This window comes from Abramis brama (genome assembly GCF_963993115.1).
Source record: "Abramis brama genome assembly, chromosome: 8".
Lineage (NCBI taxonomy): Eukaryota > Metazoa > Chordata > Actinopteri > Cypriniformes > Leuciscidae > Abramis > Abramis brama.
The window spans coordinates 4,305,359-4,329,884 of NC_139970.1; the positions used below are offsets into that span (position 1 = coordinate 4,305,359).

At 40.6% G+C, this 24,526-nt stretch overlaps 2 protein-coding genes across 5 annotated transcripts in view; both read right to left on the reverse strand.

The window, feature by feature from the left end:
• Positions 1-6,090: 6,090 nt before the first annotated feature.
• LOC311088049 (uncharacterized protein) overlaps positions 6,091-24,526 on the reverse strand; it is a 37,424-nt gene continuing 18,988 nt past the window's right edge. For 2 of the 4 annotated variants that reach the window (XM_084121688.1, XM_084121687.1), the window contains 5 exons: positions 24,122-24,283; positions 18,997-19,160; positions 14,619-14,887; positions 13,000-13,328; positions 6,091-6,921 (listed from right to left, as the gene is read on the reverse strand). In XM_084121688.1, coding sequence (XP_083977814.1) covers positions 13,211-13,328; positions 14,619-14,887; positions 18,997-19,160; positions 24,122-24,283 — 713 coding nt within the window. In that variant the 3' untranslated portion in view covers positions 6,091-6,921; positions 13,000-13,210. Of the gene's footprint in view, positions 6,922-12,999; positions 13,329-14,618; positions 14,888-18,996; positions 19,161-24,121; positions 24,284-24,526 lie in introns of those variants that run through there. The other 2 variants (XM_084121689.1, XM_084121690.1) reach the window with 2 other exon arrangements.
• LOC311088893 (peptidyl-prolyl cis-trans isomerase-like) lies at positions 6,616-13,161 on the reverse strand (the record flags this gene model as incomplete). Its single annotated transcript, XM_084123265.1, has 2 exons — positions 6,616-6,921; positions 13,000-13,161. 2 exons carry the CDS (start codon positions 13,159-13,161, stop codon positions 6,616-6,618), a joined length of 468 nt encoding a protein of 155 aa, XP_083979391.1.

Below are 24,526 nucleotides of genomic sequence, written 5' to 3' on the forward strand. Positions count from 1 at the left end.
TGAATCAGTTGCAGCAGATTTGTAGTTCCCAGCATGCTTTGCTTCAGTCTCTGAGAGGAGAGTAAATGCTGAAATGAAATGTTATTAATGGCATAGATCTGCTTGTGTTTAATGTTGTTATGTTGGCATTTAAAAGGAAGTATGACTATTTTCATGAACACTGTGTGTCTGAAAATAGTAATTTCACATACAGATGAAACTATTGGTTTTAAATAGGGTTTTTTTATAGCAGGGGTAAAATATAAAAAAGAAAACCAGCATTGGGGCAAAAGACATCAATACCGTGTGTCTCTTTTTGATATTTTTTTTGTCTTTATTTTTTGTCTTCTTTTAATAATTTGTATCAATGCAAATACTTCTTCAGATAAAATAATGTGTTTTTAATAATGTCTAAGTTAAGACAAAACAATCACTTTAGCAGAGTTTGTACTCATTTCTGTTTATTTTGATAAATAAAGGAATTCATTTTTGTACAATAATGGTGGTGGCGCAGTGGATAAGACACATGCCTTTGGTGTGAGAGACCCGGGTTCGAATCCACTGTGAGACACCAATGTGTCCCTGAGCAAGACACTTAACCCCTAGTTGCTCCAGAGGCATGTGACCTCTGACATGTATAGCAATTGTAAGTCGCTTTGGATAAAAGCGTCAGCTAAATGAATAAATGTAAATGTAAATTAAAGTCATGTTGTGCACTTGTGCCATCCAGCCCCAGTATGGGGGTTAGTTGGCACATGCAATGGGGTTGGTTGGCACAGATGCTATAGTTAAAAAGACTGAGGTGACAAATATAAATAACAAATGGGAATAACAAATATAGTATGTGTGTGTATATCAGTGGCACTGAAGACAAACTTTCCCAGGCCGGCTAAACACCCTAGCAACCTCCCAACCTCTATCTATCTATCTCTAGATCATTCCAACTATCATCTATCTACTATTTATCTATATTTCTGTCAGGTCCATTAAGTCAAGAACACACAGACAATAAAAATAATTTAAGAATTTTTATTGAATAGATTGCAAACAAGTTGATGTTCCTGAATTGAAATTTGGCGGTATGGCTCTGTTCAGGGAGTCCTCTGACCTTTCATGAGCACCATGAAATAGCAGAGAGTCAGAGGACAGCAGCAGCAGCATTAGGGAACGCTCACACAGTTTAGGACTGTGAGAGCTAAAATATCCCCCCTGTGAACAGAGCAGGCAACATGACAAAGCAAATGCCACGTTATGCATAAGGAGGAGCTGGGGAGGTGGCGGGCAGCAGAAGCGAGCAGCAAGCATGTAGGAGCAAACTGAATGTGCTTTAAATAGGGCGCCTTGTTTGAGCTTTGGCCATTGAACTCAATTCATTGAGTTTGAATTTTTGAATTCAAACTCAAATTCACTGATTCATGGTACCTTATTTCATGCTTTAACGGTTGAATTTTAAACTTCCATTTTGTAGCTAAGCAGTAATTATACATCATAATATCACTTGTTAAATGGTTATTTAATAATTGCATTCAGTCCTACATGAACAGATTCGGTTTGTTTGCAGATTCGATGTGCGCTCACGCGCTCTGCTCACGCACGCGACTTCGGGTGCGCATGCGTGCATATGAGTGATTTGAATTTTATTTGCTATGGCGACGGGGACGCGTGTTATGAATTCTGACTGCAAATATCAACACTTTGACTGTCTGCTGGTTGAGACTAGACGAGACGGATTCAGAGACTTTTTGCTGAATATTTTCTGCGCTGATCTTGAGATTTTGAAGCTGTTCGGAGGATTTCAGAGAGGAGACTTTTATTCTACAAGGAGCTCGGATAACCCCTAACGTTACATCGTTGTATTTTTTAAAACTTCATATTATTTCTGAGGACTCTTTCATTTGATTGTTCTTTTCTTATTTTAGAGGGAGTTTGGAGTTTTATTTTATTTCTTTTTTTGGGAGGGGTATTTCTGAGGAGCATTGTATTGTATTTTGTATTGTATTTGTATTGTTTTTATTGCACTTTGAAGGATGCCAGGCCCACATGTTTCTGTGCCCACAGGTCCGGCTCACAGGGAGCAGAGCCCAGATGATGGACGTCCGTCCACTTCCTCTGGCAGAGGTCCGGCACTGAAGAGACAGCTTAGTTCTCGCGCTCAGGTGTACGACTCCCATCAGAGCGCTGAAAATGAGATGCCAATGAGAAAGAGGAGGAGGATGGACAAGTCTGAGGGTAAAACAAATGACCATTGGAGAATATCACTGGAGTGTCATTATTAATTACCATATTTGACCACACCATATTATATCAAAATATAATTTTTGAAGTTCTTCCTCCTGCAGATCAGCAGGTTCAAACCCCTCCAGCTCCAGGCCACCACAGTCCAGCACTTTTCCGGAATTGGTTTGAGGTATTGGCCCTAATAAGCTACAAATGAATTTGAATATATATTAATATTTGGATGATTTTGATACCTTTTTGTGCATTTGTTTTAAATGTTCTTTGTTTATTGTGATATGGAAAGAAATCAGGGTCAAATCTCTTCTATGTGCTCTATGTATATCATCAGCCTGTTAGCAGTGAGGGAAGTGATAGTTAGGAGAGACAGAGGAAGAAGAGTAGGTCTCTAGATCTGATCACTCTTCACTGGAGTTCTGGAGAGCATCTCTCTCTTCACTGGAGTTCTGGAGAGCATCTCTCTCTTCACAGCAGTGGCTCAGGTCAGGGTCAGAAAGTGGAGGATCAGACCGCTGCAACCAACCATTAGTGAGAGACACGCTGAGGGTAAATCCAGTGACCAGTTGACAACGATTTATTTATTTTTAGGTGAGATTTTTCTTGATGGCAAATGGTTACATAGCCTGTTAATAAGACATGACACATTTAACATAGCTTTTTATTAATTTATTTATTTATTTTATCATTGCAGGTTCATCCACTGTAGAGTTACAGGCGCCTGAAAGCGAGGAGCAGTTACAAGCACTTACATTCACTGATACATCGGTTTCAACCTCAGCCGGCATGACAGGTCAGTTAATCTAACAGTTTTTATTTTGTGTTGGCTTTACTGTAAAATATCCTGTGTTGTGTTATAATTCTATTTTTTTTTAATCTAATGTCCCTACAGGTCCTTCTACATCTGCACCCACTGCTATTCCCATCCACTCCCTCAACAAGCTCCAGCTATCAAGATAGATCAACAGCTCCTCCAATTGACCCAGTTGAATGGTCAGCGTTCCTGTCAGACTCAGAAAGGACTGATCTGGTAAGAAAAGGGCCAGTGCCAATAAGTGACGCCTTCACCTTCCCCAAGAAATCAGATGGACGAAGCTTTCACTACCACTATACATACAGACAATTAGTTAATGGGGAAAAAAATCAAGCGAAGCTGACTAAGTTATTCAAAGAAAACTTATGCGGTTTACTGCTTCTGTTGCAAATTATTCTCAAGAAAGTCCACAAAACTGTCAACAGAGGGGCAGCGTGATTGGGTAAATGTAGATGCTTTGCTGAAACAGCATGAGAATAGTCCAGATCATTGCAATAATATGGTGAAGTGGAGAGACTTTGCCCTCCGTCTTTCTGAGCAGAAGACCATTGATGCAACAGAAACGGCCCTTTTGGAGGCAGAAGAAAATTGTTGGAGAGATGTTCTCATCCGTTTGATTAGCAACATTCAGTCTTTGGCAGAGAAGAATCTTGCACTCAGGGGGTCTGTCGATACTTTGCATCAGGCCAACAATGGGAACTTCCTTAAAGAGGTGGAACTGATGGCAAAATTTGACCCGGTGTTAAGACCACATCAGACAAATTGATAGTGAAATGCAGCACAACACGTATCTGGGTAAGACTATCCAGAATGAGCTGATAGAGTGTCAGTGACAAAATAATTAGGTAATGGTGGCAGAAATCAAGGACTGCAAATATTATTCAGTTATTTTAGACTGTACACCTGATGTTAGTCACCGTGAACAAATGTATGTTGTGGTGCGCACACTCTGGGCAAAACACCAGAAATAAAAGAGCACTTTTTAGTATTTCTGATAGCTCCAGAATCCACTGGCCTGGGTTTGTACAATCTAATCCTTAACAGGCTTGAGGAATTGAACATCCCTTTTCAGGATTGTCGGGGGCAGTCCTATGACAATGGGGCTAATATGAAGGGAGAAAAGGTGAGGCTATTGGTTAAAAATCCAAGAGCTTTTTATATGCCTTGCAGTTCTCATACCCTAAATCTGACAGTCTCAGATGCGGCTAAAGCATCAACGGATGCTTCTTGTTTTTTGAAAATGTGGAGAAGGTGTACAACTTGTTCGCTGGGTCCACACAAAGGTGGGCCATCTTACAGAAGTTTGTTGACCTCACCCTCAAGTCCTGGATTGAGACGTGCTGGGAAAGCCGGATTAAAAGCATTGAAGCTTTGCGCTACCAGTCAGAGAAGCTGAGGGAAGCCCTGCTAGAAGTTAGAAATAAAGCGACTGACCCTGTATTGGCTGTTGAAGCCAACTCCCTTGCGGAAGAAATAGGTTCATTTAGATTTCAGTTTTGTTGTGTTGTCTGCTTTGACATTTTGTCTAAAATTAACAAGCTTCTACAATCAACCAACATGCAGCTTGATGTAGCTGTTAACCTTGTTCAAAAGAACACATCAGTTACCGAAAAACAGGCTTCTGTGATGCACAGACATCTGCAAAAGAAATCTGTGAGCGGATGAACAGATGCAGTGCTGTAAGAGAAGCGATTGCGTTCTACAAAAAGGCACTTTGCCTATGAGGCTGCAGATGAGCCGATAGTGGATGCTATGAAGAGGCTAGAAGTGTCCTTTTTTAATGCTGTAGTGGACTGTAGCATTCAGTCGTTGGAGGATAGATTTAAGTCTCTAAGTGAGGTTAAAGGAAACTTTTAGGGAGCTAGATCGAAAGGTCCGGAGGGAACAATGTGAGCTTCTTGGGGAAAAACTCTCTTGTGGAGAGGAGGCTGATATTGATGGTAGCGCACTGGCTGTAGAGATTGAGAGTCTTCCTGAACTTCCCTAAACTATGATAACCGCCCTTGAGCTTCTCACATACCTCTCACAAAATGAGATGTGTGAGCTTTACCCAAATCTTTGGGTAGCTCTCAGGATAGCCTGCACTCAGCCTGTGACAGTTGCCTCAGCAGAGAGGAGCTTTTCCAAGCTCAAATTGATTAAAACATACTTGAGATCATCAATGGCCCAGGAAAGGCTAAGTGGACTTGCAGTTAGTAGTATTACTAACAAAGTTAGGCAAGCAATACCGTACAATAATGTGAAAAAATAGGCATAAATCTAGCTTACACATTTACCCAAATTATTATACGCCTGTTTAACCTAAGCTTATTTGGGTGCGTTTCTCCCCATACAATGTCACTTATCTGTGTTTTACGGCCCTGACGAGAGCGTCAGTCTCCTCGTCTGTGAACCGCTCCTGGCGTGCGCCTGCTCTTAAAGGGAATGTGACATGTCTCTCTGATTGGTTTATTTCACGTTACGCCCAAACCACACCTATGAGTAATGAAGCTACTTCAGACCAACACATTTTAGATTTGTGTTGGGCGCAAGAGTCATTTATCCCGCCGGTATAATAGCAACAATAGCGCCCGAGATCCGCCCACAGAGTTACTTGCGTTTTGCACTTGATACTTGCGTTTCAGATCATTAAAATAGGGCCTTTTATTTTACAATGTCATTGTTACATATGTTACATGTAGTTACCATAGTAATAACTATAAATTATGCATAAATACACACAACTAACCCTCAACCAAAACCTAATCCTACCCTATATCCCTATAGTAAGTACATGTAGTTACTTGATATTACTCAGTACTTAAATGTCTAATTAAAATAAAGACACCTTCAAATAAAGTGTAACCAAATAAACATAAAATTACTTAAAAAACATTGGACTACCTGCAACAACAACAAAAACTAAAAGAGTTAGAACTTCAGTTTATGGAATGGCTGTGGAATCAAAACTGATATTGAGAATTGTGAAACCATGAAGTTACTGTGAAGTAAAATTGAGATTTTGGTCATATCACCCATCCATATTCTTTGCTAGATAGCAGAAAAAAATTCTCACAGTTTTACATACAGTATGAATTTTTTAATAGTGTTCACCACAAGTAATAGACTACATTGTAACCAGAAATAAGTATATAAATGGCCGTTTATGCTATTTTGCATACGTTTATTTGTAATTGCCAGAAAGAAAGAAAGACAGAGAGGGCAGAGATGTGGTTAGGAATGATAAGTCAGTAGGCCTATGTAGTTTCTTCATTCACTGTGAGCTATACCTGCACTGGATGGCCAATTTCACATGTATTTTGTATTTGTATTTAAATACATTTTTCCACACAGTATTTTGTATTTGTATTTTAAATACATTTCCATGTATTTATGCCCATCTCTGCCAATAATGACACTGTATAACTAGTGAAATGCAAGTTGCCAGATGTTTATTTTATGTTCAGGAGATTGAAAATACAGACCTATAAGACAGAAAGCCAACCTTGGAAAAGTCTCAGTAAACTCAATCCACATCAAGATAACTTGTAGTTTTCATAATAAAAGTAACTTATTTTTCGCGAAGCATTCATTTTATTGTTTAGAAAAGTTTACAACTGTCCACAGTCTGAGATGGTGATGGTTTTAGTGGGTTTGCCGTCCTTAGTGCCCAGCTTTGCTATTTTCTTCACCACATCCATGCCTTCTTTAACAAAGCCGAAAACCACGTGCTTGAAGTCCAGGTGTGCTGCTTTCTTGAGTGTGATGAAGAACTGCGAGCTGTTGGTGTCTCTGCCGCGGTTGGCCATGGACAGCAGTCCTGGGCCCGTGTGCCTCACGTCGAAGTTCTCGTCCTCAAACTTCCCTCCGTAGATAGACCTTCCTCTCGTCCCGTCCCCGCTGGTGATGTCGCCTCCCTGAGAGACAACAGACCAATCAATCACCTTTACTGGTGTTTGAACATTGTTGTGTGTTAACAATAGAGCCCGACCGATATATCGGCGGGCCGATATTAGGCATTTTCCAAACTATCGGTATCAGCATTTATAATGGCCGATAAATTAATATTTTAAAAATGCGGTGTGGTCGTGACCCGTTCATGTAAATGTAAGGGTGGCACTGCCAATAAAGCACCTAATAGCTGTCACAAAGAACCGGCAAAAGTAATGATTATAACTATGTCAAATATAGCAAGGAGACATTTTAATTGGTTATTAGTAAACAAGTGTTTTATGTGTCAGTGTCGGCTGCAAAGATGAAGTTGACGATGCTGACTCGCGATCTTCGCAGTAGTGAACGCGCCAGAGAGAAATGCACATTTCATACAGATTACATAAGTAGAGAGCAGTCTGTTTTCTTTCGTTTTGAATTGTTCTGTTTAAAAGTAGACATTTCAAGCTTTCTATAGATATATGTCTCAGGTCTGTGAGGAAAGTAGGCTACCTAGTAGGCTAAACGAGTTTTGGTTCATTTATGAGACAAGCTCCAGTTCACGCGCCGGCGCCTCCGTGTCGTGATTATCTATTTTCTGCTATATTTACTTCTTATTTATTAAATCCAGGCAATTGGTTGATGAAACATTGATTAAAATTACGATACAATTAAAGGCAGGGTAGGTAAATTTTTTCTGAAAAAAAAAAAAACATTCCAAATTTGTTTAAACTGTCTTTACATACCAATACATAATTAAAATGTAAGTACTCTGAAAAAATAGAGTATAAAAATCGAGTGTCTGTAGACCTCTCACTCCACCCCCTCCCTTCTGGGCTCCTTCCAAAGCCACGCCCCCAAAACACATGAACGCGCAACGCCAAACGCTCAGGCTCAGCTGGAAGACGCATTTATTTACCTGAGACGAGTGGAGAGGAAGGAGCGCAGTGCATGCAGTGACATCATGTCAGAATCACATGTAATAAAATACCTAACTTTATCACTATAAATATAAACAAATAAGATGGATTTTAGTACTCACTATCAAGCTAGCATATCGATACTGGTAAAGTTTAAAATATATTTTGTTTGATTCAGTAACGAGCTATATTTATAGGTAACGAGCTATATTTATAAGGCAAAGCTAAAAACAGGTTGCATTGATACACGTTTTTCCATTACCATCAGTTAAACTGTGATGAAGGTGAATTTCGTGTAAGATTCATAACATATACGGTGTTTTGCATGTAAGAGTTTCCATGATGAAAACATTGTTTTCATTGTACACTCCGGTGACAAGTACCGCATCGTCGGTTCGAGGACAGGTCCGGGGTCGAGGGCGAAGCAGAGGAGGTCGTTCAAGAGTGCGGGCAACCAGGGTCCGAGGAAGTAGTTTTTGCCTTGTTTGCCTTCGCTGACTGCATATGCAGGTGCTTTGAATTTTGAATGCTCTTTCTCTGCCATAATTTTACTCTTCGTAGGTTCCGCGCCTCTCTTGCACTCCTCAAATCAAACGGGTGCGTGCGCATATGGGCAGATCTTGTAGCAACAGGGGTGGTAGCCATGGTTGCGAGAGTGAGTGACAGTCGCCCAAACCAATCAATTGTTTCGTCCTGGATGGAAATAATGAGTTTTTATTGCAGATTAAAAGGTCTACAGTCACTCGATTTTTATACTCTCTTTTTCAGAGAACTTACATTTTAATTATCTATTGGTATATAAAGACAGTTTAAACAAATTTGAAAAAAAGTTTTTTATAAAAATCCTACCTACCCTACCTTTAATACAAAATGAAATTCACTTTAAAGAAAGGCTTTGTGCTTTCTGTTTGAGGTCTCTGTGAAAGTTTTAAAGCAGTGTTTTAGTGCCGCTTTCAGAGCACTCACGTCCATAACGGAGAACTGACATCCGTAACATTGTTTTTTCCTCATAAATGTGAACAGGAAAAATTCAATAAAATGAATATTTTATGTTCTGTGGAGAGCCAACCCTTCTTCATCCGGTGGGTAGTATTACTTTTGGTTTGCGCAATAATTCACAGAATTACTAAAAAATATTTTGCCACCTAAAAGTTAAAGATATTTTGTGTCACGTCCATTACGGTGTGTGTTGTGTATGTGTATTTCCCTCATATTAAATATAAAACGCATGTGTATACTGATATTTTTCTAATGTATGGACTCCTTTATTAAGGGAATATGATATATAAACAGATGTTTCAGTATATTGGTATTAAATGGATTTTCTGAGAATTTATATTTCAAGTTTTGACTGCAAATGTCACGTCCATAATGCTGGAATTGCCCAATTTTGAAGAATTTATCCTCAACTAGCTTTGTGGTGTAGGTCTACGTATTTTATAATGTTAACTTCAAATAATACTAATAGTAACTTAAAGATGTGGTAGCTCTGGATCTGGACGGGAAGGATATCTCTGGGAGTTGGAAGGGGTGTGCCGCGATTCTGCCTTTCTCACACTGCGACACAGGTTCGTGGAAGTGTGTTCATGGTAAGTTGGCAACTGGTATCATCTCTCCCCGGCCCGTCATTTTGAAAAAGTATGTTCTACAATAATTTGCAGTATGATGTTATCCATTGCTAAATTGTGGCTTATCATAGACTTTAGCTAACCACAAAGCTAGCTAATGCCATGGCTATCAGTGGAAGACCGCTAACATTACTGAGCTTGGAAATCACAACGAACGTATTCTGCCTAAATAAAGTAATGATTACTGTATTTATAACTAGCCTATCTGTAGTTCAAGTCCCTGCATTGCAAAATGCAAATTAGGCACGCGAGGAGTGAACATAGCGAAAAAGTATCAAACATAGCCTGTGCATAAAAGTTAGCTTTTCTTTTACACGTGTAAAATCCAAGTGACACGAGTGTGCGTTGCTGACTTTGTTCAGCCGCAGCATTAACGAGTCACATAATGGATTTAGTGCTTCAGTAAGTAAAATGGTTTGTTGTAGCTTAATGGATAGAATTAAAAGAGTGCAGGTAAAGGGTTAAGCAAGTTGACTTTGTAATTATAAGGTAGGCTAGCTTATAAGGCAATATAGGGACTAAACTATTACACACACACACAAAAAAAAATTAGGAGTGACCTTTGTCTTGATTAATAATAATTCACTTTTTTTGTTATTGTGTTTTTGTTCAAAGTACTTTAAGTTTCATATCTTAAGTTTGTATTTTTATACATTTTGATGTTCCTCTGTTCTGTTGTGACTATAAAACCAACAAATTTATTTTTAAACTGCATTATCATATTATTTTAGTGAGGCTGTGGACTCATAAATAACTACAAATAACTAATGTTAGGGAAATCTGTTTATGTTTTGTTACGCGTTTCTGGATTTAAAAAAAAAAATATATCGACCGATATATCAGAATATCGGATTTTTAAATCACCAAATATTTGTATCGGTATCGGCCTTAAAAAAACTTTATTGGTCGGGCTCTAGTTAACAACCAGACCAAAAAAAATCACCTTTACTGGTGTTTGAACACTGATGTGTGTAAACAACCAGCCTATAATGGGGTAAATCCACCTACTCCTTTTGTTATATTCTCTATAAATCAGAAGCAGTGTCTAAATATGCGGATTTCCCGCCCATGACTGGTGACGATCTAACCTATTAGCATATATATTTATATCCACTCTATAACACCTACTGATATAATTTCAACGCCACTAACATTACAAATGCTCTGTTTTTAAAGGCCATGTTGCAGGTTTTTTTTTCATCGAATTTGTGCAGTTTACTTGTTGGTAATAAACATTTAAACTGTTATCCATTGTATTTTATGTTGTTTGGTATCACAAAACGGAATATAATACGAAAAAGTAGGTACTATCTTACAGCGGCTTGCAATTCTCCTTTCCACCACAATGCATTGCATTACGTCACGTTGGGGAGAGAATTTAATAAAGCCCGCCTTGAGAGCACTGAGAGTGACTAGAGAGACGAGTAACTTAGTAGACGAGACGAGAGTATTCAGATAGCGCAGATTATAGATAAATAGATAAATACATAGACATAGATAGACAGACAGATAGATATAGATAGATAGGCTAGTATAGAGAGAGATAGGCAGACAGCCAGATAGCATAACGTTAGCATAGATAGCTAGCAGCTAGATAGATAAATATATAGAAATATATAGTAGGTAGATTGACAATGGTGAACTACTGTGTTTGTGCTGAGTGTAAAAACTCTGGATGCTGAGTGAGGCACGTCACATCTGGTCGCGGGGTGAGCTCCTCGACCAGCGACCAAAACGCACTCACTTCCCTACAGCACAAGCTTTCTAACGCAGTTTCCATGGGACGGCACCGCCGGCGCCCACACAAGCACCTGCCAAACACAGCGGCAGACACGCGGCGGCTACGTTTGCAACAACATTTTCACCGGAGGAAGAGATAAACGCTAATAAACGCCCATATAGCTAGCATGATGCCTTCTATTTCTAGATGACAAAGACGAAGTTTACCAGTACTACACTATGACAAAGGTTAGCGGTACTTATCTGAACTAACGTCATAATCACTTCTACTAGATATAAAGAAAACGTTGATTTTTCACTCGGTGCTATTCAATGACAGTAAAAAAAAAAAGTGCCGTTAGTGCACTGCTGCTCGTAGACTATTTTTTACAGTCTATGGTAGACTAGCTCCAGTGCTCATTTCTGCGTTGCTAAATGAACTCACCAGGACACTTCACCAACTCTCCATTCATTCTCCTCGGACCATGCATTTAATTATTAAGTATTTATGACATTGTGGTGGCGTTCAAGTGCGTTTAACTCGTAAATACGATCTATACGAGATGACTTGAACGCACCATAATGCTAGGCTGAGGCTACATTTCCTCCACTTCTCCCCAACGTGACGTCATCACCGAAATGCATAAAAAAAACCGTTAATACCAAAAACGTAAAAAACTGGTCTTTAAGACCATTTTTATGACATTTTAAAAATGATATACATATCTTGAGTGATTTATGTACCCATTAATCGACAGTAGTGGTTAACCTGCAACATGGACTTTAAATTAACACCACTGAGGCATCTGAGCCACTGAAGACACCGGGGATTCATTTCATTTATGAAGGAAATGTGCCGAAAAAATTAGGTAAATTCTTATGTTTGTGAAAATTATTTTACGCCGGACTGCTTCGCAAACGAGGGTCAGTTCAACTCTGGATTTGCACAGAAGTCGATTCTGAAAGCATGATCGATACCAACATCCCACTACGGATCCCACATGAGCACCTGTACAACAATTTACAGATGATCATGACGGAACATGCCAATCCATAAGTGGAATAAAGTTAACTCCACAAAAACTACATAAATTCTAAAAGTTTTAAGTCTCTCCATCAGTGACCCCGGTTCGAACATGTAACGCTGAATGTCGCTACTGACAAGTTTGACATTTTGGCTGCGTGAGATACTCCAGTTTTGTTGTTGAGTATCCGAAGCATGAGCTGAGCTGTACAGGCTCGGCCATCTTCTGGAAAGGGGGCAGGGAGCAGCAGCTCATTTGCATTTAAAGGGACACACGAAAATGGCATGTTTTTTTCACACCCAAATAGGAGCAAATTGGAAATTAATAATAAATGATCTGTGGGGTATTTAGAGCTGAAACTTCACAGACATGTTCTGGGGTCACCTGAGTCTTATATTACATCTTGTAATAAGGGGCATAATAGGTCCCCTTTAAAATCAAATTGAATACTATTTTAAGAATTTAAGAAAAGACAATAAAATGACAGGAAAAACATAATTTCAACAGTCACAGTTCAAATAACGCAATAAATGATAATGCAGACTCACTCTCTGACAGTAGATGGCGCTTATGAAACAGCAGAAATACAGCGGTTACCCCAGTAAACAGAGCATCATGATTCCTGTTTTTCGTCACCAAATTTAAGACCTCTTAAAACGATAATTAAGACTTTTCTTTTACATTTAGTGCGTACATATTTAAGGCCATAAAAATGATTAAATGTTATGAGTTTTTAAGGAGACATGCTGTGTTTTCAGATGGTGCGGCCTCACCTGACATATGAAGTCAGGGATGATCCTGTGGAATACGGAGCTCTGGAAACCGAAGCCCTTCTCGCCCGTGCACAGAGCCCGGAAGTTCTCTGCCGTTTTGGGAACGATGTGAGCGAACAGCTCCATGACGATTCTCCCAGCTGGCTCGCAATCGACAGCCATGTTGAAGAACACCACAGGGTTGGAGTGTCGAGAATGCACTATGAACACCTCAGCGCAGACGGCCTGTGACATGAGGCTCTGGCAGTCGACGAACGCTCGTCTGAAGGACTCGGCCAGCTCTGGAGTCCTGAACTTGGCCGCGAGCTGCTCGACCTTCCCATATCCCTCTGTTTGTGGGAAAACACACATGTGAACAACACTGCCCAGCACAGTTTCCACTAGGAAAAAAAAATCCTGCACATTCTAATGCGAAAAACGTGCATTCGAATTTTGGTGTGTTGAGAGGCCCGCGAGACATGATGATGGCGTAACTGACGTGGTTTGTGTTTGTTAGCTTATCCAGTTTAAAGCGCGGTGAGGCTGCGTTGTTACTTTGAAACATGGCGGGAAAAGGCTTCCTGCGGACGAAAACCCACTCAGTTGGAGGCAAAAATCGGGCAACGACACACTTACACATCGGTCAGAGCTGAGTGTGTGTGTTCATCAGTTAGAAGCACTGCCAACAGAAAGCACTCAGCACTCGCTCAGATCAAGTTGAGCGTCTGGTATTTTTGACGACCAATATGTAGATGTAGTGAGTAGAAGTGGATTGTTTCTGAATGACAGTTTGCCATTGTGTGTTCATGTAGTTCATTAAAGGAGAACTCCGGTTCATTAAGCGGTCTGTTGGAGCGTATTTTCTCAGGTTACTGATGCACGAACAGTTTTATGCACTATTGTAACCTAATTTTCCTTGCATGCACATTAAGTAAATTATATTTTATTTAAGAACAATTGTTTCAAAAGTTAATGCACTTTAAAAAAGTTATTATTTTTTTAACAGTAATTTAATTTACAAAAGTTGCAATGCTTGATTTGGTTTATGATTGCTTATTGCACTCGCTTGCGCCCTCTTGTGGGCATAGGAGACAATACAGTACTTTTTCCCTGTAACATTAAGGCTACGTTTACACGGAAACGATCTGAAGAGAAAACGCAAAAGTGATCACTTTTTATTCTGCATTTAGACTAGCATTATGGGGGGGAAATCTGTGTGCATACGGTGATGTGAAATTGAAAGTGTGTGAAATTCAATGTAGTATGCACTCCAGGTGGCTAGGTGGCAATGTGAAGCACTGATCGGTGCCTTCACTGTCTAGCAGACTTTTGCGTTTTTACCGTTTAGACGGAAACGCGACGGTGGAGCGTTTTTAAGATTTCCACTCTGGAGGGTGGTTTCACTTTTTTGCGTTTTTAAGTCCCAAAAACGCCGTCGCCGTCTAAACGAAAGGCACATCTGATAAAATATTTTTACGTTTTCACCCGCGAGCGTTCTCGTGTAAACAGGGCCTAAGTATTGCCTAAGGAATTTAAATATAATTTTGAATTTTGCCAATATTAAAGAAAGAAATTTGAATTTAGCTTTTCAGCCATTTTGACAGCCCTAGTCTCCAGTGGTTGTGGTGCGAGAGCTGTACCTGAGTAGTCGGTGGTAGTCCACACCAGCGCGTTGGCCAAGGTGTTCATGGGCTTGAGCATGATGCTCTGGTTGATGGTGTGCACAGACCTTCAGCACCTGCTCGCGTCTCATCAGCACACGGTAACACTTCTTGACGGGGTGGAACAGGATCTTGATGTCTCCCACGCCGTGCTCCTTCCACTGGTTGAGCTTGTGGTCCAAGCGGTAGAGTTTGGTTCTTTCTTTGAACAGGATCTCCTCGTCCTCCTCGCCAGACTTCACCTCCACCTGCAGGAGTCACGTCAACACGTCAAGTCAGCTACCTGTATAAATACCCATCTAAGAGGTAGGCTAGTGCCCCCTAATGGCGAGGAGAAGCATAACCTCTAAATGTAACCATTACCGTTGTTATAAGCTCAAACACAGGCTATGAAAAAAAAACAACGTTTTATAAATGTTAAACCTTTAAGAAAAGGGATGAGACAAAATTATAAATTATATTTATATTAATTTTAAGATGTATGCTTCAGATGTTTAGATGTGCAGACGTGCTGAGTGAAAATTCACTCTTAAATTTAATTTAATCAATCAATAATACTATTGATCAGCCTTACCAAACGTGGATGTTTTTTCCACTAGAAACAAACCTTGTTGTGTTATTTTGATTTAATACTGTGAAGCTGCTTTGATACAATCTGTATTGTGAAAAGTGCTATACAAATATACTTGACTTGACTCTTAGATGGCGTAGATGGAGCTTATGGAACAGCAGAAATACAGTGCTTAACCCAGTTAGATCTGTAAACTAAACAGCACCACGCTTCTTAACACAATTTACACATTATATGGAGGTAAAATGGGAAAAAAATGGCATCAAAACTTTCTGAATACAATCATATAACTGTGAAAGCCTGGGCCTGTAGAAGGCGCAACAGCATCATGTTTTTACTGTAAAACTTGTCACAGGTCGGGGTGGGCCAAGCCAGACTGCACCCACCCCTGGAGACCGGGTACCGCCTCGAGGAGCGTGTCAAGGAACCAAACAGCAGACAGAGGATAAAGGAATAACAATTTCTTTATTGAGTTAAAAACAGATAATTTGAAAAGTCCTAATTAAAATCTTCCTTGTCGCCAGAAGCAATTCGATGGGCCCCTGGACCGGAGCGAGATGAACGTTCGTGAACACCCTGCGGCTCGTCGGAGAGGAATCAAGGAGGACACACACCATCCAGGTAGGTCACTGGGCAAGTACTCTTTACAGGGCTCACAAGGACGTCTTGGCTACTCGGACCCCATTCGGACTGGGACCAGGTGAATACTCGTGGTGAGGATGGAACGAGTACCGGAGGCTGCCCAGAGGTGAGTATCCAGAGGACGGGGATCCTCAATTCAGACGGGTCACAGGGGCGCAGGTGGCGAGCAGGCCGGGCCAGGAGGGGACCGTGGACAGCAAGACGACACTTTGATTGAGGCACGTGCCGCGGCTATTCTCCTTCCTTCCGAACAGCAGCAACAATTTGCAACACGGGCACGGAAGGCCACCCGGCAAGAGGACACTTCACTTTGACTGTGCCCTGCAACAATACAACAGGGTTCAATGGTTCAACAAGATGCAACGCTCAACAGTGATACCTTCTCTCCTTCTGAACAGGGCGGAGGCTTTCAGTGGGGACAGGTGGGGACCACCAGGCGGAGAAGACGCTTGAGGGAGACACTCCACTTGACTGTACACTGTAACCAGGTAACAGGATTTAACTTCCCAACAGCATATGGACCGTTCAATTGAAATACCTTCTCTCTTTCTGAGCAGGGCGGAGGCTTTCAGTGGGGACAGGTGGGGACCACCAGGCGGAGAAGACGCTTTGAGGGAGACACTCCACTTGACTGTACACTGTAACCAGGTAACAGGATTTAACTTCCCAACAGCATATGGAACGTTCAATTGAAATACCTTCGCTCTTTCTGAACAGGACAAGCCTTCAATGGGACCTTTGGAGACCACCAGACGGAGTGGACACTTGAGCGGGACACTCCACTTCGGCTGTGCACTGTAACCAGGTAGCAGGAGTTAACTTCCCATCAGCATATGGAACGTTCAATTGAAATACCTTCTCTCGTTCTGAACAGGACACGCCTTCAATGGGACATTTGGAGACCACCAGACGGAGAGGACACTTGAGCGGGACACTCCACTTCGGCTGTGCACTGTAACCAGGTAGCAGGAGTTAACTTCCCAACAGCATATGGAACGTTCAATTGAAATACCTTCTCTCTTTCTGAACAGGACAAGCCTTCAATGGGACATTTGGAGACCACCAGACGGAGAGGACACTTGAGCGGGACACTCCACTTCGGCTGTGCACTGTAACCAGGTAGCAGGGTTTAACTATTCAACAGCATATCAAACGTTCATTTCAAATACCTTTTCTGAACAGGACAGCGACTTCCGATGAAGCATGTGGAGACCACCAGACGGAAAGGATGCTCTAAGCAAGACACTCCACTTCAGCTATACACTGTATCGATGCAACAGGATTTGACCATTCAGCAGTAATGAAACATTCAGCTGCAATACCTTCTCTCGTTCCAACCAGACAGCGGCTTTTGATAGGGACGTGTGGAGACCACCAGACAGGAAGATTGCTTTAAGCAAGACGCTCCAGTTCAACTGTACGCTGCAACAATGTAACAGGAATTAATGGATCAGCAGCGTTCACAGAGTGGGACTGTCTCAAATGGTAAGTTGGACGCTGGATGTAACGAACCCCGTTCAGAGACAGCGGGTGAAAGACTATAGAAGCAAGTGCACAGCAGACTATTAATACTTCTCCACACGATAAACTTCACTCCATAACACAAACCGTGTGAATCGTCACTTCAGGCACTGCATTCCACTCGCACACGTGCATTCGGGCCAGCACTCACCCACCGGTCTCTCTCCCACCAGATCGACTCTCGTCTCTACACGGGCTCCACTTCTCTCAGAGACAGCCAAACGGATGTAGTAATCGTCACATTCAGTGCAGGAAGAACAAAGGTTGGAGACAGATCATTAATTCACTCGGTGTAATACTTCACTCGTGCCACACGCTTTCCAGACTTTCCACACCACTTCAGTGTCAGTGCATATAAACAACAGATCAAATACTCATCACTTTGCGTCTTTCCCACTGTTGACGATATCCCCTAGATCTCATTGACAAAACTTCACTCTCTCATTTCCATTTCTCGGCTTCAATCTTCGCCCTGCTTCACAGTCCAGCTTCAAATATAAACAACCCGCCAACAGAACACAGCATCTCACGGGAGGAGAACCACACCAACCGTCTGTTTCCTCTCCCTTTTTAAAGCCCCATCTTAATGCACGTCCCTCTCACAACACTCTCTGTAATTCTCCTCACCTGTTGTCAATCACGCAATTGGCCTCGCTGCCATGGCAGCAGATTTCACGGTGTAATGAGACGACCATCCACAAGAGGTCTCCAAATAATACTGCCTTCACGAGGATTTTACTTTCTCTCTTTATCTGGCTTTTGTCACACCGTGACACTTGCACTGTGCACATTTAAGTAAATCATAGCCGTATTAAATCATAGCCTCTTCTCCTTCATTGATGTTTAATAAGCAATAACATTAAACAATTTTGCATAAGACCTCTTGAAATTATAATTAAGACTTTTCTCATAACATTTTAGATATTTAAGACTTTTAATGGCCTTAAATTTTACAAATTTAAAAATTCAAGTTTTTTTTAAGGCTTTCTATGCACCTGTTATCAAGCAGAGGGCTTTAGCTATAAATCATTAGAAAGGTCTAAGGTTTTATAATAAATTATTAAATTATTATGATAAAATCTGTGATGGTAATTTCTTATGTTTCTGTCAAGAAATCTTATGCATCCACTGAAAAAAAATAAAAATAATATCAGATTGCGACAATATATGGTTTATCTGTGTTCAAGCCATCTTGGGTATTTTAAAGTACATTTATGATGGAATGCTAATTGAAATAGCCTTTAGAATACAATAAAAAATAATATCATTCTGTCCCAATCGAAGATTGCCACGTTACACCACAAATGTAAGTTATTTCAAACACTCGACTGATGTTATGAAGTGAAGTGAGTAAAAACATGTCATTAAATGTTCCTATTTGTTGGGCAACAGGTTTGTAAATGCTTCTGCAAGGTTGGAAAGATGCAGGTTATGAGTGACTCGAACTCCCAGCGCTTGCTGAGATAGAGCAGATTCACTGCAAATTGATCGATCCGCTCTGATCTCAGTGCTGCACTTCATCATGAAACACACTGCGCATATAAAACGCTGTGATTTCATAATTGCACTCAGGTTTAATTCCGGTTAATCGTGCAGCCCTGGATTAACCTCACACACACTCACCTCTGGCAAGGACACGATCGGCTTAAAGTAGATCTCCTCATTACGGGGAGATTCGTCATCACTGCCCTCCTCTTCTCCTTCATTGTGTGCTTCCCCTCTTTCAATTCGCACTGGTGCACTACCAAAGACCATGGCACCGGCGTTTGACCACGAAAAATTTGCATCTACAGAAATAAACATGTGACACTGAACACTAAAACAACAAAACACTAAAAACATAAGACTGCCAAAAGCTATAATGACAGCAGCAGTATGTACAAACACATTATGAGTGGCTTATAAAAACACAATGATAGAGAGAGAGAGAGAGAGACAGAGAGAGAGAGAGAGAGCGCCTGCTGACCGAAGTGTTTGAGGGTAAAAGATACCGCAAGAAGCTCCAGACAATTTATCTGCATTACTTTGACTGGTTCGGCCCACGCTCCATTCACAAGGTTTCCCTCCGTTATCACTCTCCAACCCGGTCTGTGGTGACTACCCTGCGATCTGAAATCATTCCCATTATCACCCCTTCCAACAGGAATTCCCCGTGAAGAGATCGGTGTCTGTAATGGTGCCTGTGCAGACCGGATCCCCCAGGGCAAGTGTGGGAAGGTACTCTGGACTTATACTTCATAGAAGAAGCCATGTTTAACTGGTAATTTGAGAAAACTTATTTTCTTGGTAAAGCATTGCACTATCCTTAATGTTTTATTTGGCCTGACACCCTACGACAAGTGGTAACTTGTCTTTCGGACAGTTTTATCAAAAGATTGTTGAGCTTCACAAAATAGAAAGTGGCTGTAAGAAAATATCTAAAGAATTTAAAATCCCCATTTTGACCATCAGGGCAATAATTAAGAAGTTCCAATCAACTAAAGATGTTACGAATCTGTCAGGAAGAGGACGTGTGTCTATATTGTCTTAATGGACGGTGAGGATGAAAGTTTGAGTGGCCAAAGACTCTCCAAGGATCACAGATGGAGAATTGCAGAGTTTACTGGAGTCTTGGGGTCAGAAAGCCAAAAAAAAAAAAAAAAAACCCTACATCCCCTACATGTTGTTTGGGAGGGTTTCAAGAAAAATCCTCCTCGCTCCTCCAAGAACAAACTCCAGCATATTCAGTTGTCAGACACGACTGGATCTTCAAAAGGGACCGGATTCTGTGGTCAGATCAAACTAAAAAAGGGCTTTTTGGCAGCAAAGCCACCAGATGTGTTTGGTGCAAACAGGGATGAAGAGTACCCCATGCCTACGGTTAAATACACTGCTGGATCTTATATGTTGTGGGCCTATTTATTTGCTGGAGGTCCTGGACATCTTATTCAGATTCATGGCATCGTGGATTCTAGCAAATACCAACAGATAAAAAATCAAAACCTGACAGCCTATGCTAGAAATCTTATAATGGGCCGTGGTTGGATCTTCCATCAGGACAACGGTCCAAAACAAACATCAGAATCAACACAAAAATGTGTTTCGGAGCACAAAATGAAGCTTCTGCCATGAGCATCCCAGTTCCCTGACCTGATGAGTGGAGTGAACTGAAGAGAAGAAGCACCAACATGAACTTGTGAATCTGAAGGATCTGGAGAGATTCTGTATGGAGGAATGGTCTCTGATCTCTTGTCAGTTATTCTCCAAACTCATCAGGCATTATAGAAGAAGACTCAGATCTGTTATCTTGGCATAAGGAGGTCGCAAAAAGTATTTAATAACAGGGAGCCAATAATTATGGCCAGCGTGTTTTGGAGAAAAGCATTTATTTCATAATGTGATTTCCCCCCCACTTTCAATTCTTTTACTTAAATTAAAAGTTACATTTTTGCATTTTTTTTTTTTTTTATGAAAGATCAAACGGATAAACAATGCAGATTTATTTTTTACAGCCATTTTTTATCACATTTACCAGGGGTGCCATTAATTCTGACCACCACTGTAACTAACCCTAAACCAAACCCTAACTCTATAATAAGAACATGTAGTTACTTAACATTACTCAGTACCTAGAGACTAGAGTAAGTACAATGTAACTGTCACATTAAACTAAATTGTAACCATTTAGGGCCAGCGCTGCTGTTTATATAGGAAGGAGTGGGGCTTGCCGGGAGCGCTGGCTTGACTGTATAGGGATTCATGGATGACCACACAAGAGGCGTTTCCCATAGTGAGATGGAGCGAGTCGAACTGAAAGTGAACCTGAAAAACACTTTATTTCATTTGTATTTTTGTTCTATTGTTTTTATTTGTACTTGCTTGTAATTCTATTATTTATCCTCATTTTATTACTCTGACTGACTACTTTACTTGTCTTTTATAATGTTTTAAATTTACATTAATTAGGCTAGTAGTATCAAAATTAGTAAAATACAGGTATCAGTAAGCAAAAAAAAAGAAGAAATGTAAGTAGGGCTGTAACGATTCCTCGATTAAAGTCGAGTACTCGATTTTAAAAAATCCTCCACTGCAATTTACCCGTGTCGAGTAACAGGCTAAATACCGGAAGTGGCGCTTTCCACAGACGAGAATCCATGAACCGCATTATTACACCGTTTTCTAAGGCTACGCGATCTCTTTAAAACCATTTGCAATCATAATATAGCATTGTGTTATCATGAATTCACAAAGGCGGTGATTCAGTAAAAAAAAAAAAGCGCTTTTTTCCCCCACAGAGAAGACGCTGCTCACACACACTCAGGCCCTGTTTACACAAGAACGTTCGCGGGTGAAAACGTAAAAATATTTTATCAGATGTGCCTTTCGTTTAGACGGCGACTGCATTTTTGGGGCTTAAAAACGCAAAAAAGTGAAACCACCCTCCAGAGTGGAAATCTTAAAAATGCTCCACTGTCTCGTTCCTGTCTAAAGGGTAAAAACCAAAAGACAGTGTAATAAATGGACACAACGACTACATTGGATTCAACAGAGAAAAGTGAAGTCAGTCAGAAGCTCTCTCTTCCTGATGGCCGAGCGACTGCACAGACTCAAACTGAGCTTGACGACGTAGATGTGACGTGAGCAACCCGTCTGTCTTCTAGTAGCTGTGCCAAGAGAAATCTGAATCATTCCCTTCAGAATCTTGCAGAGACGGAGAGTGTGAGTAGGAGCTGTCCATGAGCTAGGAGCAGGAGAAACTTTTGCTAAGTATTCTGATTAATTATTTTGTCATTTTGCCTCCACATCTCCCCGATTGCCTGCGAGCTTCTCCTCCTATCCATACGGTAATCTCTCTACTGTGCGACAGAGAGTCGCAGGTTATGACGCAATCGTTAGAGAACTAACTAATCCCTATTTTTACAAAAACTGCTTCTACGGGGCCATAACGTAAGATACAAGTTAATGGAGCCTTTTATACATTTTCGTGTTTCTTTAGAAATAAATAATGGACAAATGTAGTCTTTAAACGCCTCAGATTTAAAGTTATTCGCTGTCAAAGTGACGCCAAAATGAATGGGAGTCAATGGAATGCTAACAGCAGGAGGGGGTCCGCTAGCCAATGGCGGCGCCCGGGGAAGCTTAAATTTTTTATGAAACATTGGCCCCCTGGTAAAAACGCAAAAGTCTGTAGTAGAAGGAAGGTTGTACGCAGGCGCGCGGACTTGGTGTTGTTGTGTGGCAGTGCTTCACATTGCCACCTAGCCGCCTGGAGTGCATACTACATCGAATTTCACACACTTTTGCGTCACCATGTGCACGCAGATTCCCCCCCCCCATAACGCTCGTCTAAACGCAGAATAAAAAGTGATAAAGCAACGCCACTTTTGCGTTTTCTCTTCAGATCGTTTCTGTGTAAACATAGCCTCAGTTTCTGCATGTGCTGTTGGTTTAGGTTTCCAATAATCTGCATTTGGGAACGCAAAACCTCGGACGCGTACCATAGTTGCACTGTTACCATTTATATGCTTGTCAGCGTCTCGAATTTCTCCAACTCCATCTCTGCGTGCTGTGAGTTTGTGTGGCTTATATCGTTCATCTACACGCAGTGTGTGCCGTTACCCAAGATTCGTAACGCAATCTACGCCAACACAGGAGAATACATAAATATCTTTCCGAAATATGCAAATTGATGTTCATCGTGATTTCAAAATAAAAGTTTAACCTTTGCACTGAGATTGCATGTTTTATTAAAGATTAAGTTGACATTTTAATCAAATTTTGTTTGGCCAATGTTAAACAAGGGTTTGATCATGCCTTAGTGCAACCAGGCCGTTGAAGCTCTCTGCGGACATTTGTTTTGACATTAGATATATGTTATGTTTATAGTTTATATCATGTATTTGACATGGTGTATTTTAACAACGTTGTTCAATAAAACCCATATGATTACTTTGATACTTTATTTGAACAAATAATTATTTCTTGCTATTATATATTTAGGTTTATATAAACACTTTACAATAAGGTTAATTAGTTAACATTAGTTACTGTATTAACCAACGTGAACTAACAATGAACAATACACATGTAACTGTATTTATTAATCTTTGTTAGTTTCATTGTTTGTTCATGTTAGTTCACAGTACATTAATGTTAAATACAACCTTTGATTTTAATAATGTATTAGTAAATGTTAAAAATAATATTAACTAAGATTAATAAATGCTGTAGAAGTATTGTTCATTCTTAGTATGTTAACTAAAGTAGTAAACTAATGTTAAATAATTAACCTTATTGTAAAGTGTTAGCTATTTGTATTTTTAAGTCATTTTAAAGGCTGTTGTTCATTTTGGATCTATTTTTATTTCCACAAGAATACTCGATTACTAAAATAATCGATAGCTACAGCACTAAGCATCGGCATCAGTGCATCCCGAACTGAGATGTCCTGTATTAGGTGAGAACACTGGCTCCTGTGTGTTGATGAGAGCAGCAGTTCACACCTCAGACAGTACGCGTGTCCCTCTCTCTCCTGAGCTCTGGCTGGGACTACACCTTCAGGCTAGATTTCTCATTCTCAATATGGAATTGAGAATGAGAAATTCATTCCCCCCCCATCATAATTTCATCATTTTTCGCTCAGCCCTGTTAGACAACTCAACAGAAATAATTGTGAATTTGACTGCACTCTTTATTTATAGAAAATAAAATCTAATGAATCAGTCAGACACACTGGTTTAACACTGGTTAAGATGTTAACAGAACTCACCTTTTTTGCCAAAGGCATATTCTCCTGATTCTCCTGAACGCTTTGCCAGGTCTGTAAATATAAACGCACTCTCAGATGCAGATGCGGCACATCCTCCTGAAGTCTTTGCCAAGTCTGCAAATGTAAACGCACTCTCAGATGCAAATGCAAAAGGAAGACCTGCTGGAGAAGAGCAAAGACGTCAGACGAGAGCGAACAGAATCATTCAGAAGGCAAATGCTGCTTGAGTTTGAATGAACGTCCCTGAGATTCACTCTCTGACCCCGGGCTGAACTTCCCACATGTTAGAAAAGCGGTGGTTATTATATTAGCCCACCTCCCCATATAAAACATATTCTGTCTGATTACAGATGATGGTGTATTATAGAGAAGAAACTGGTTCAACCGATATCATGGTTTCAGTGA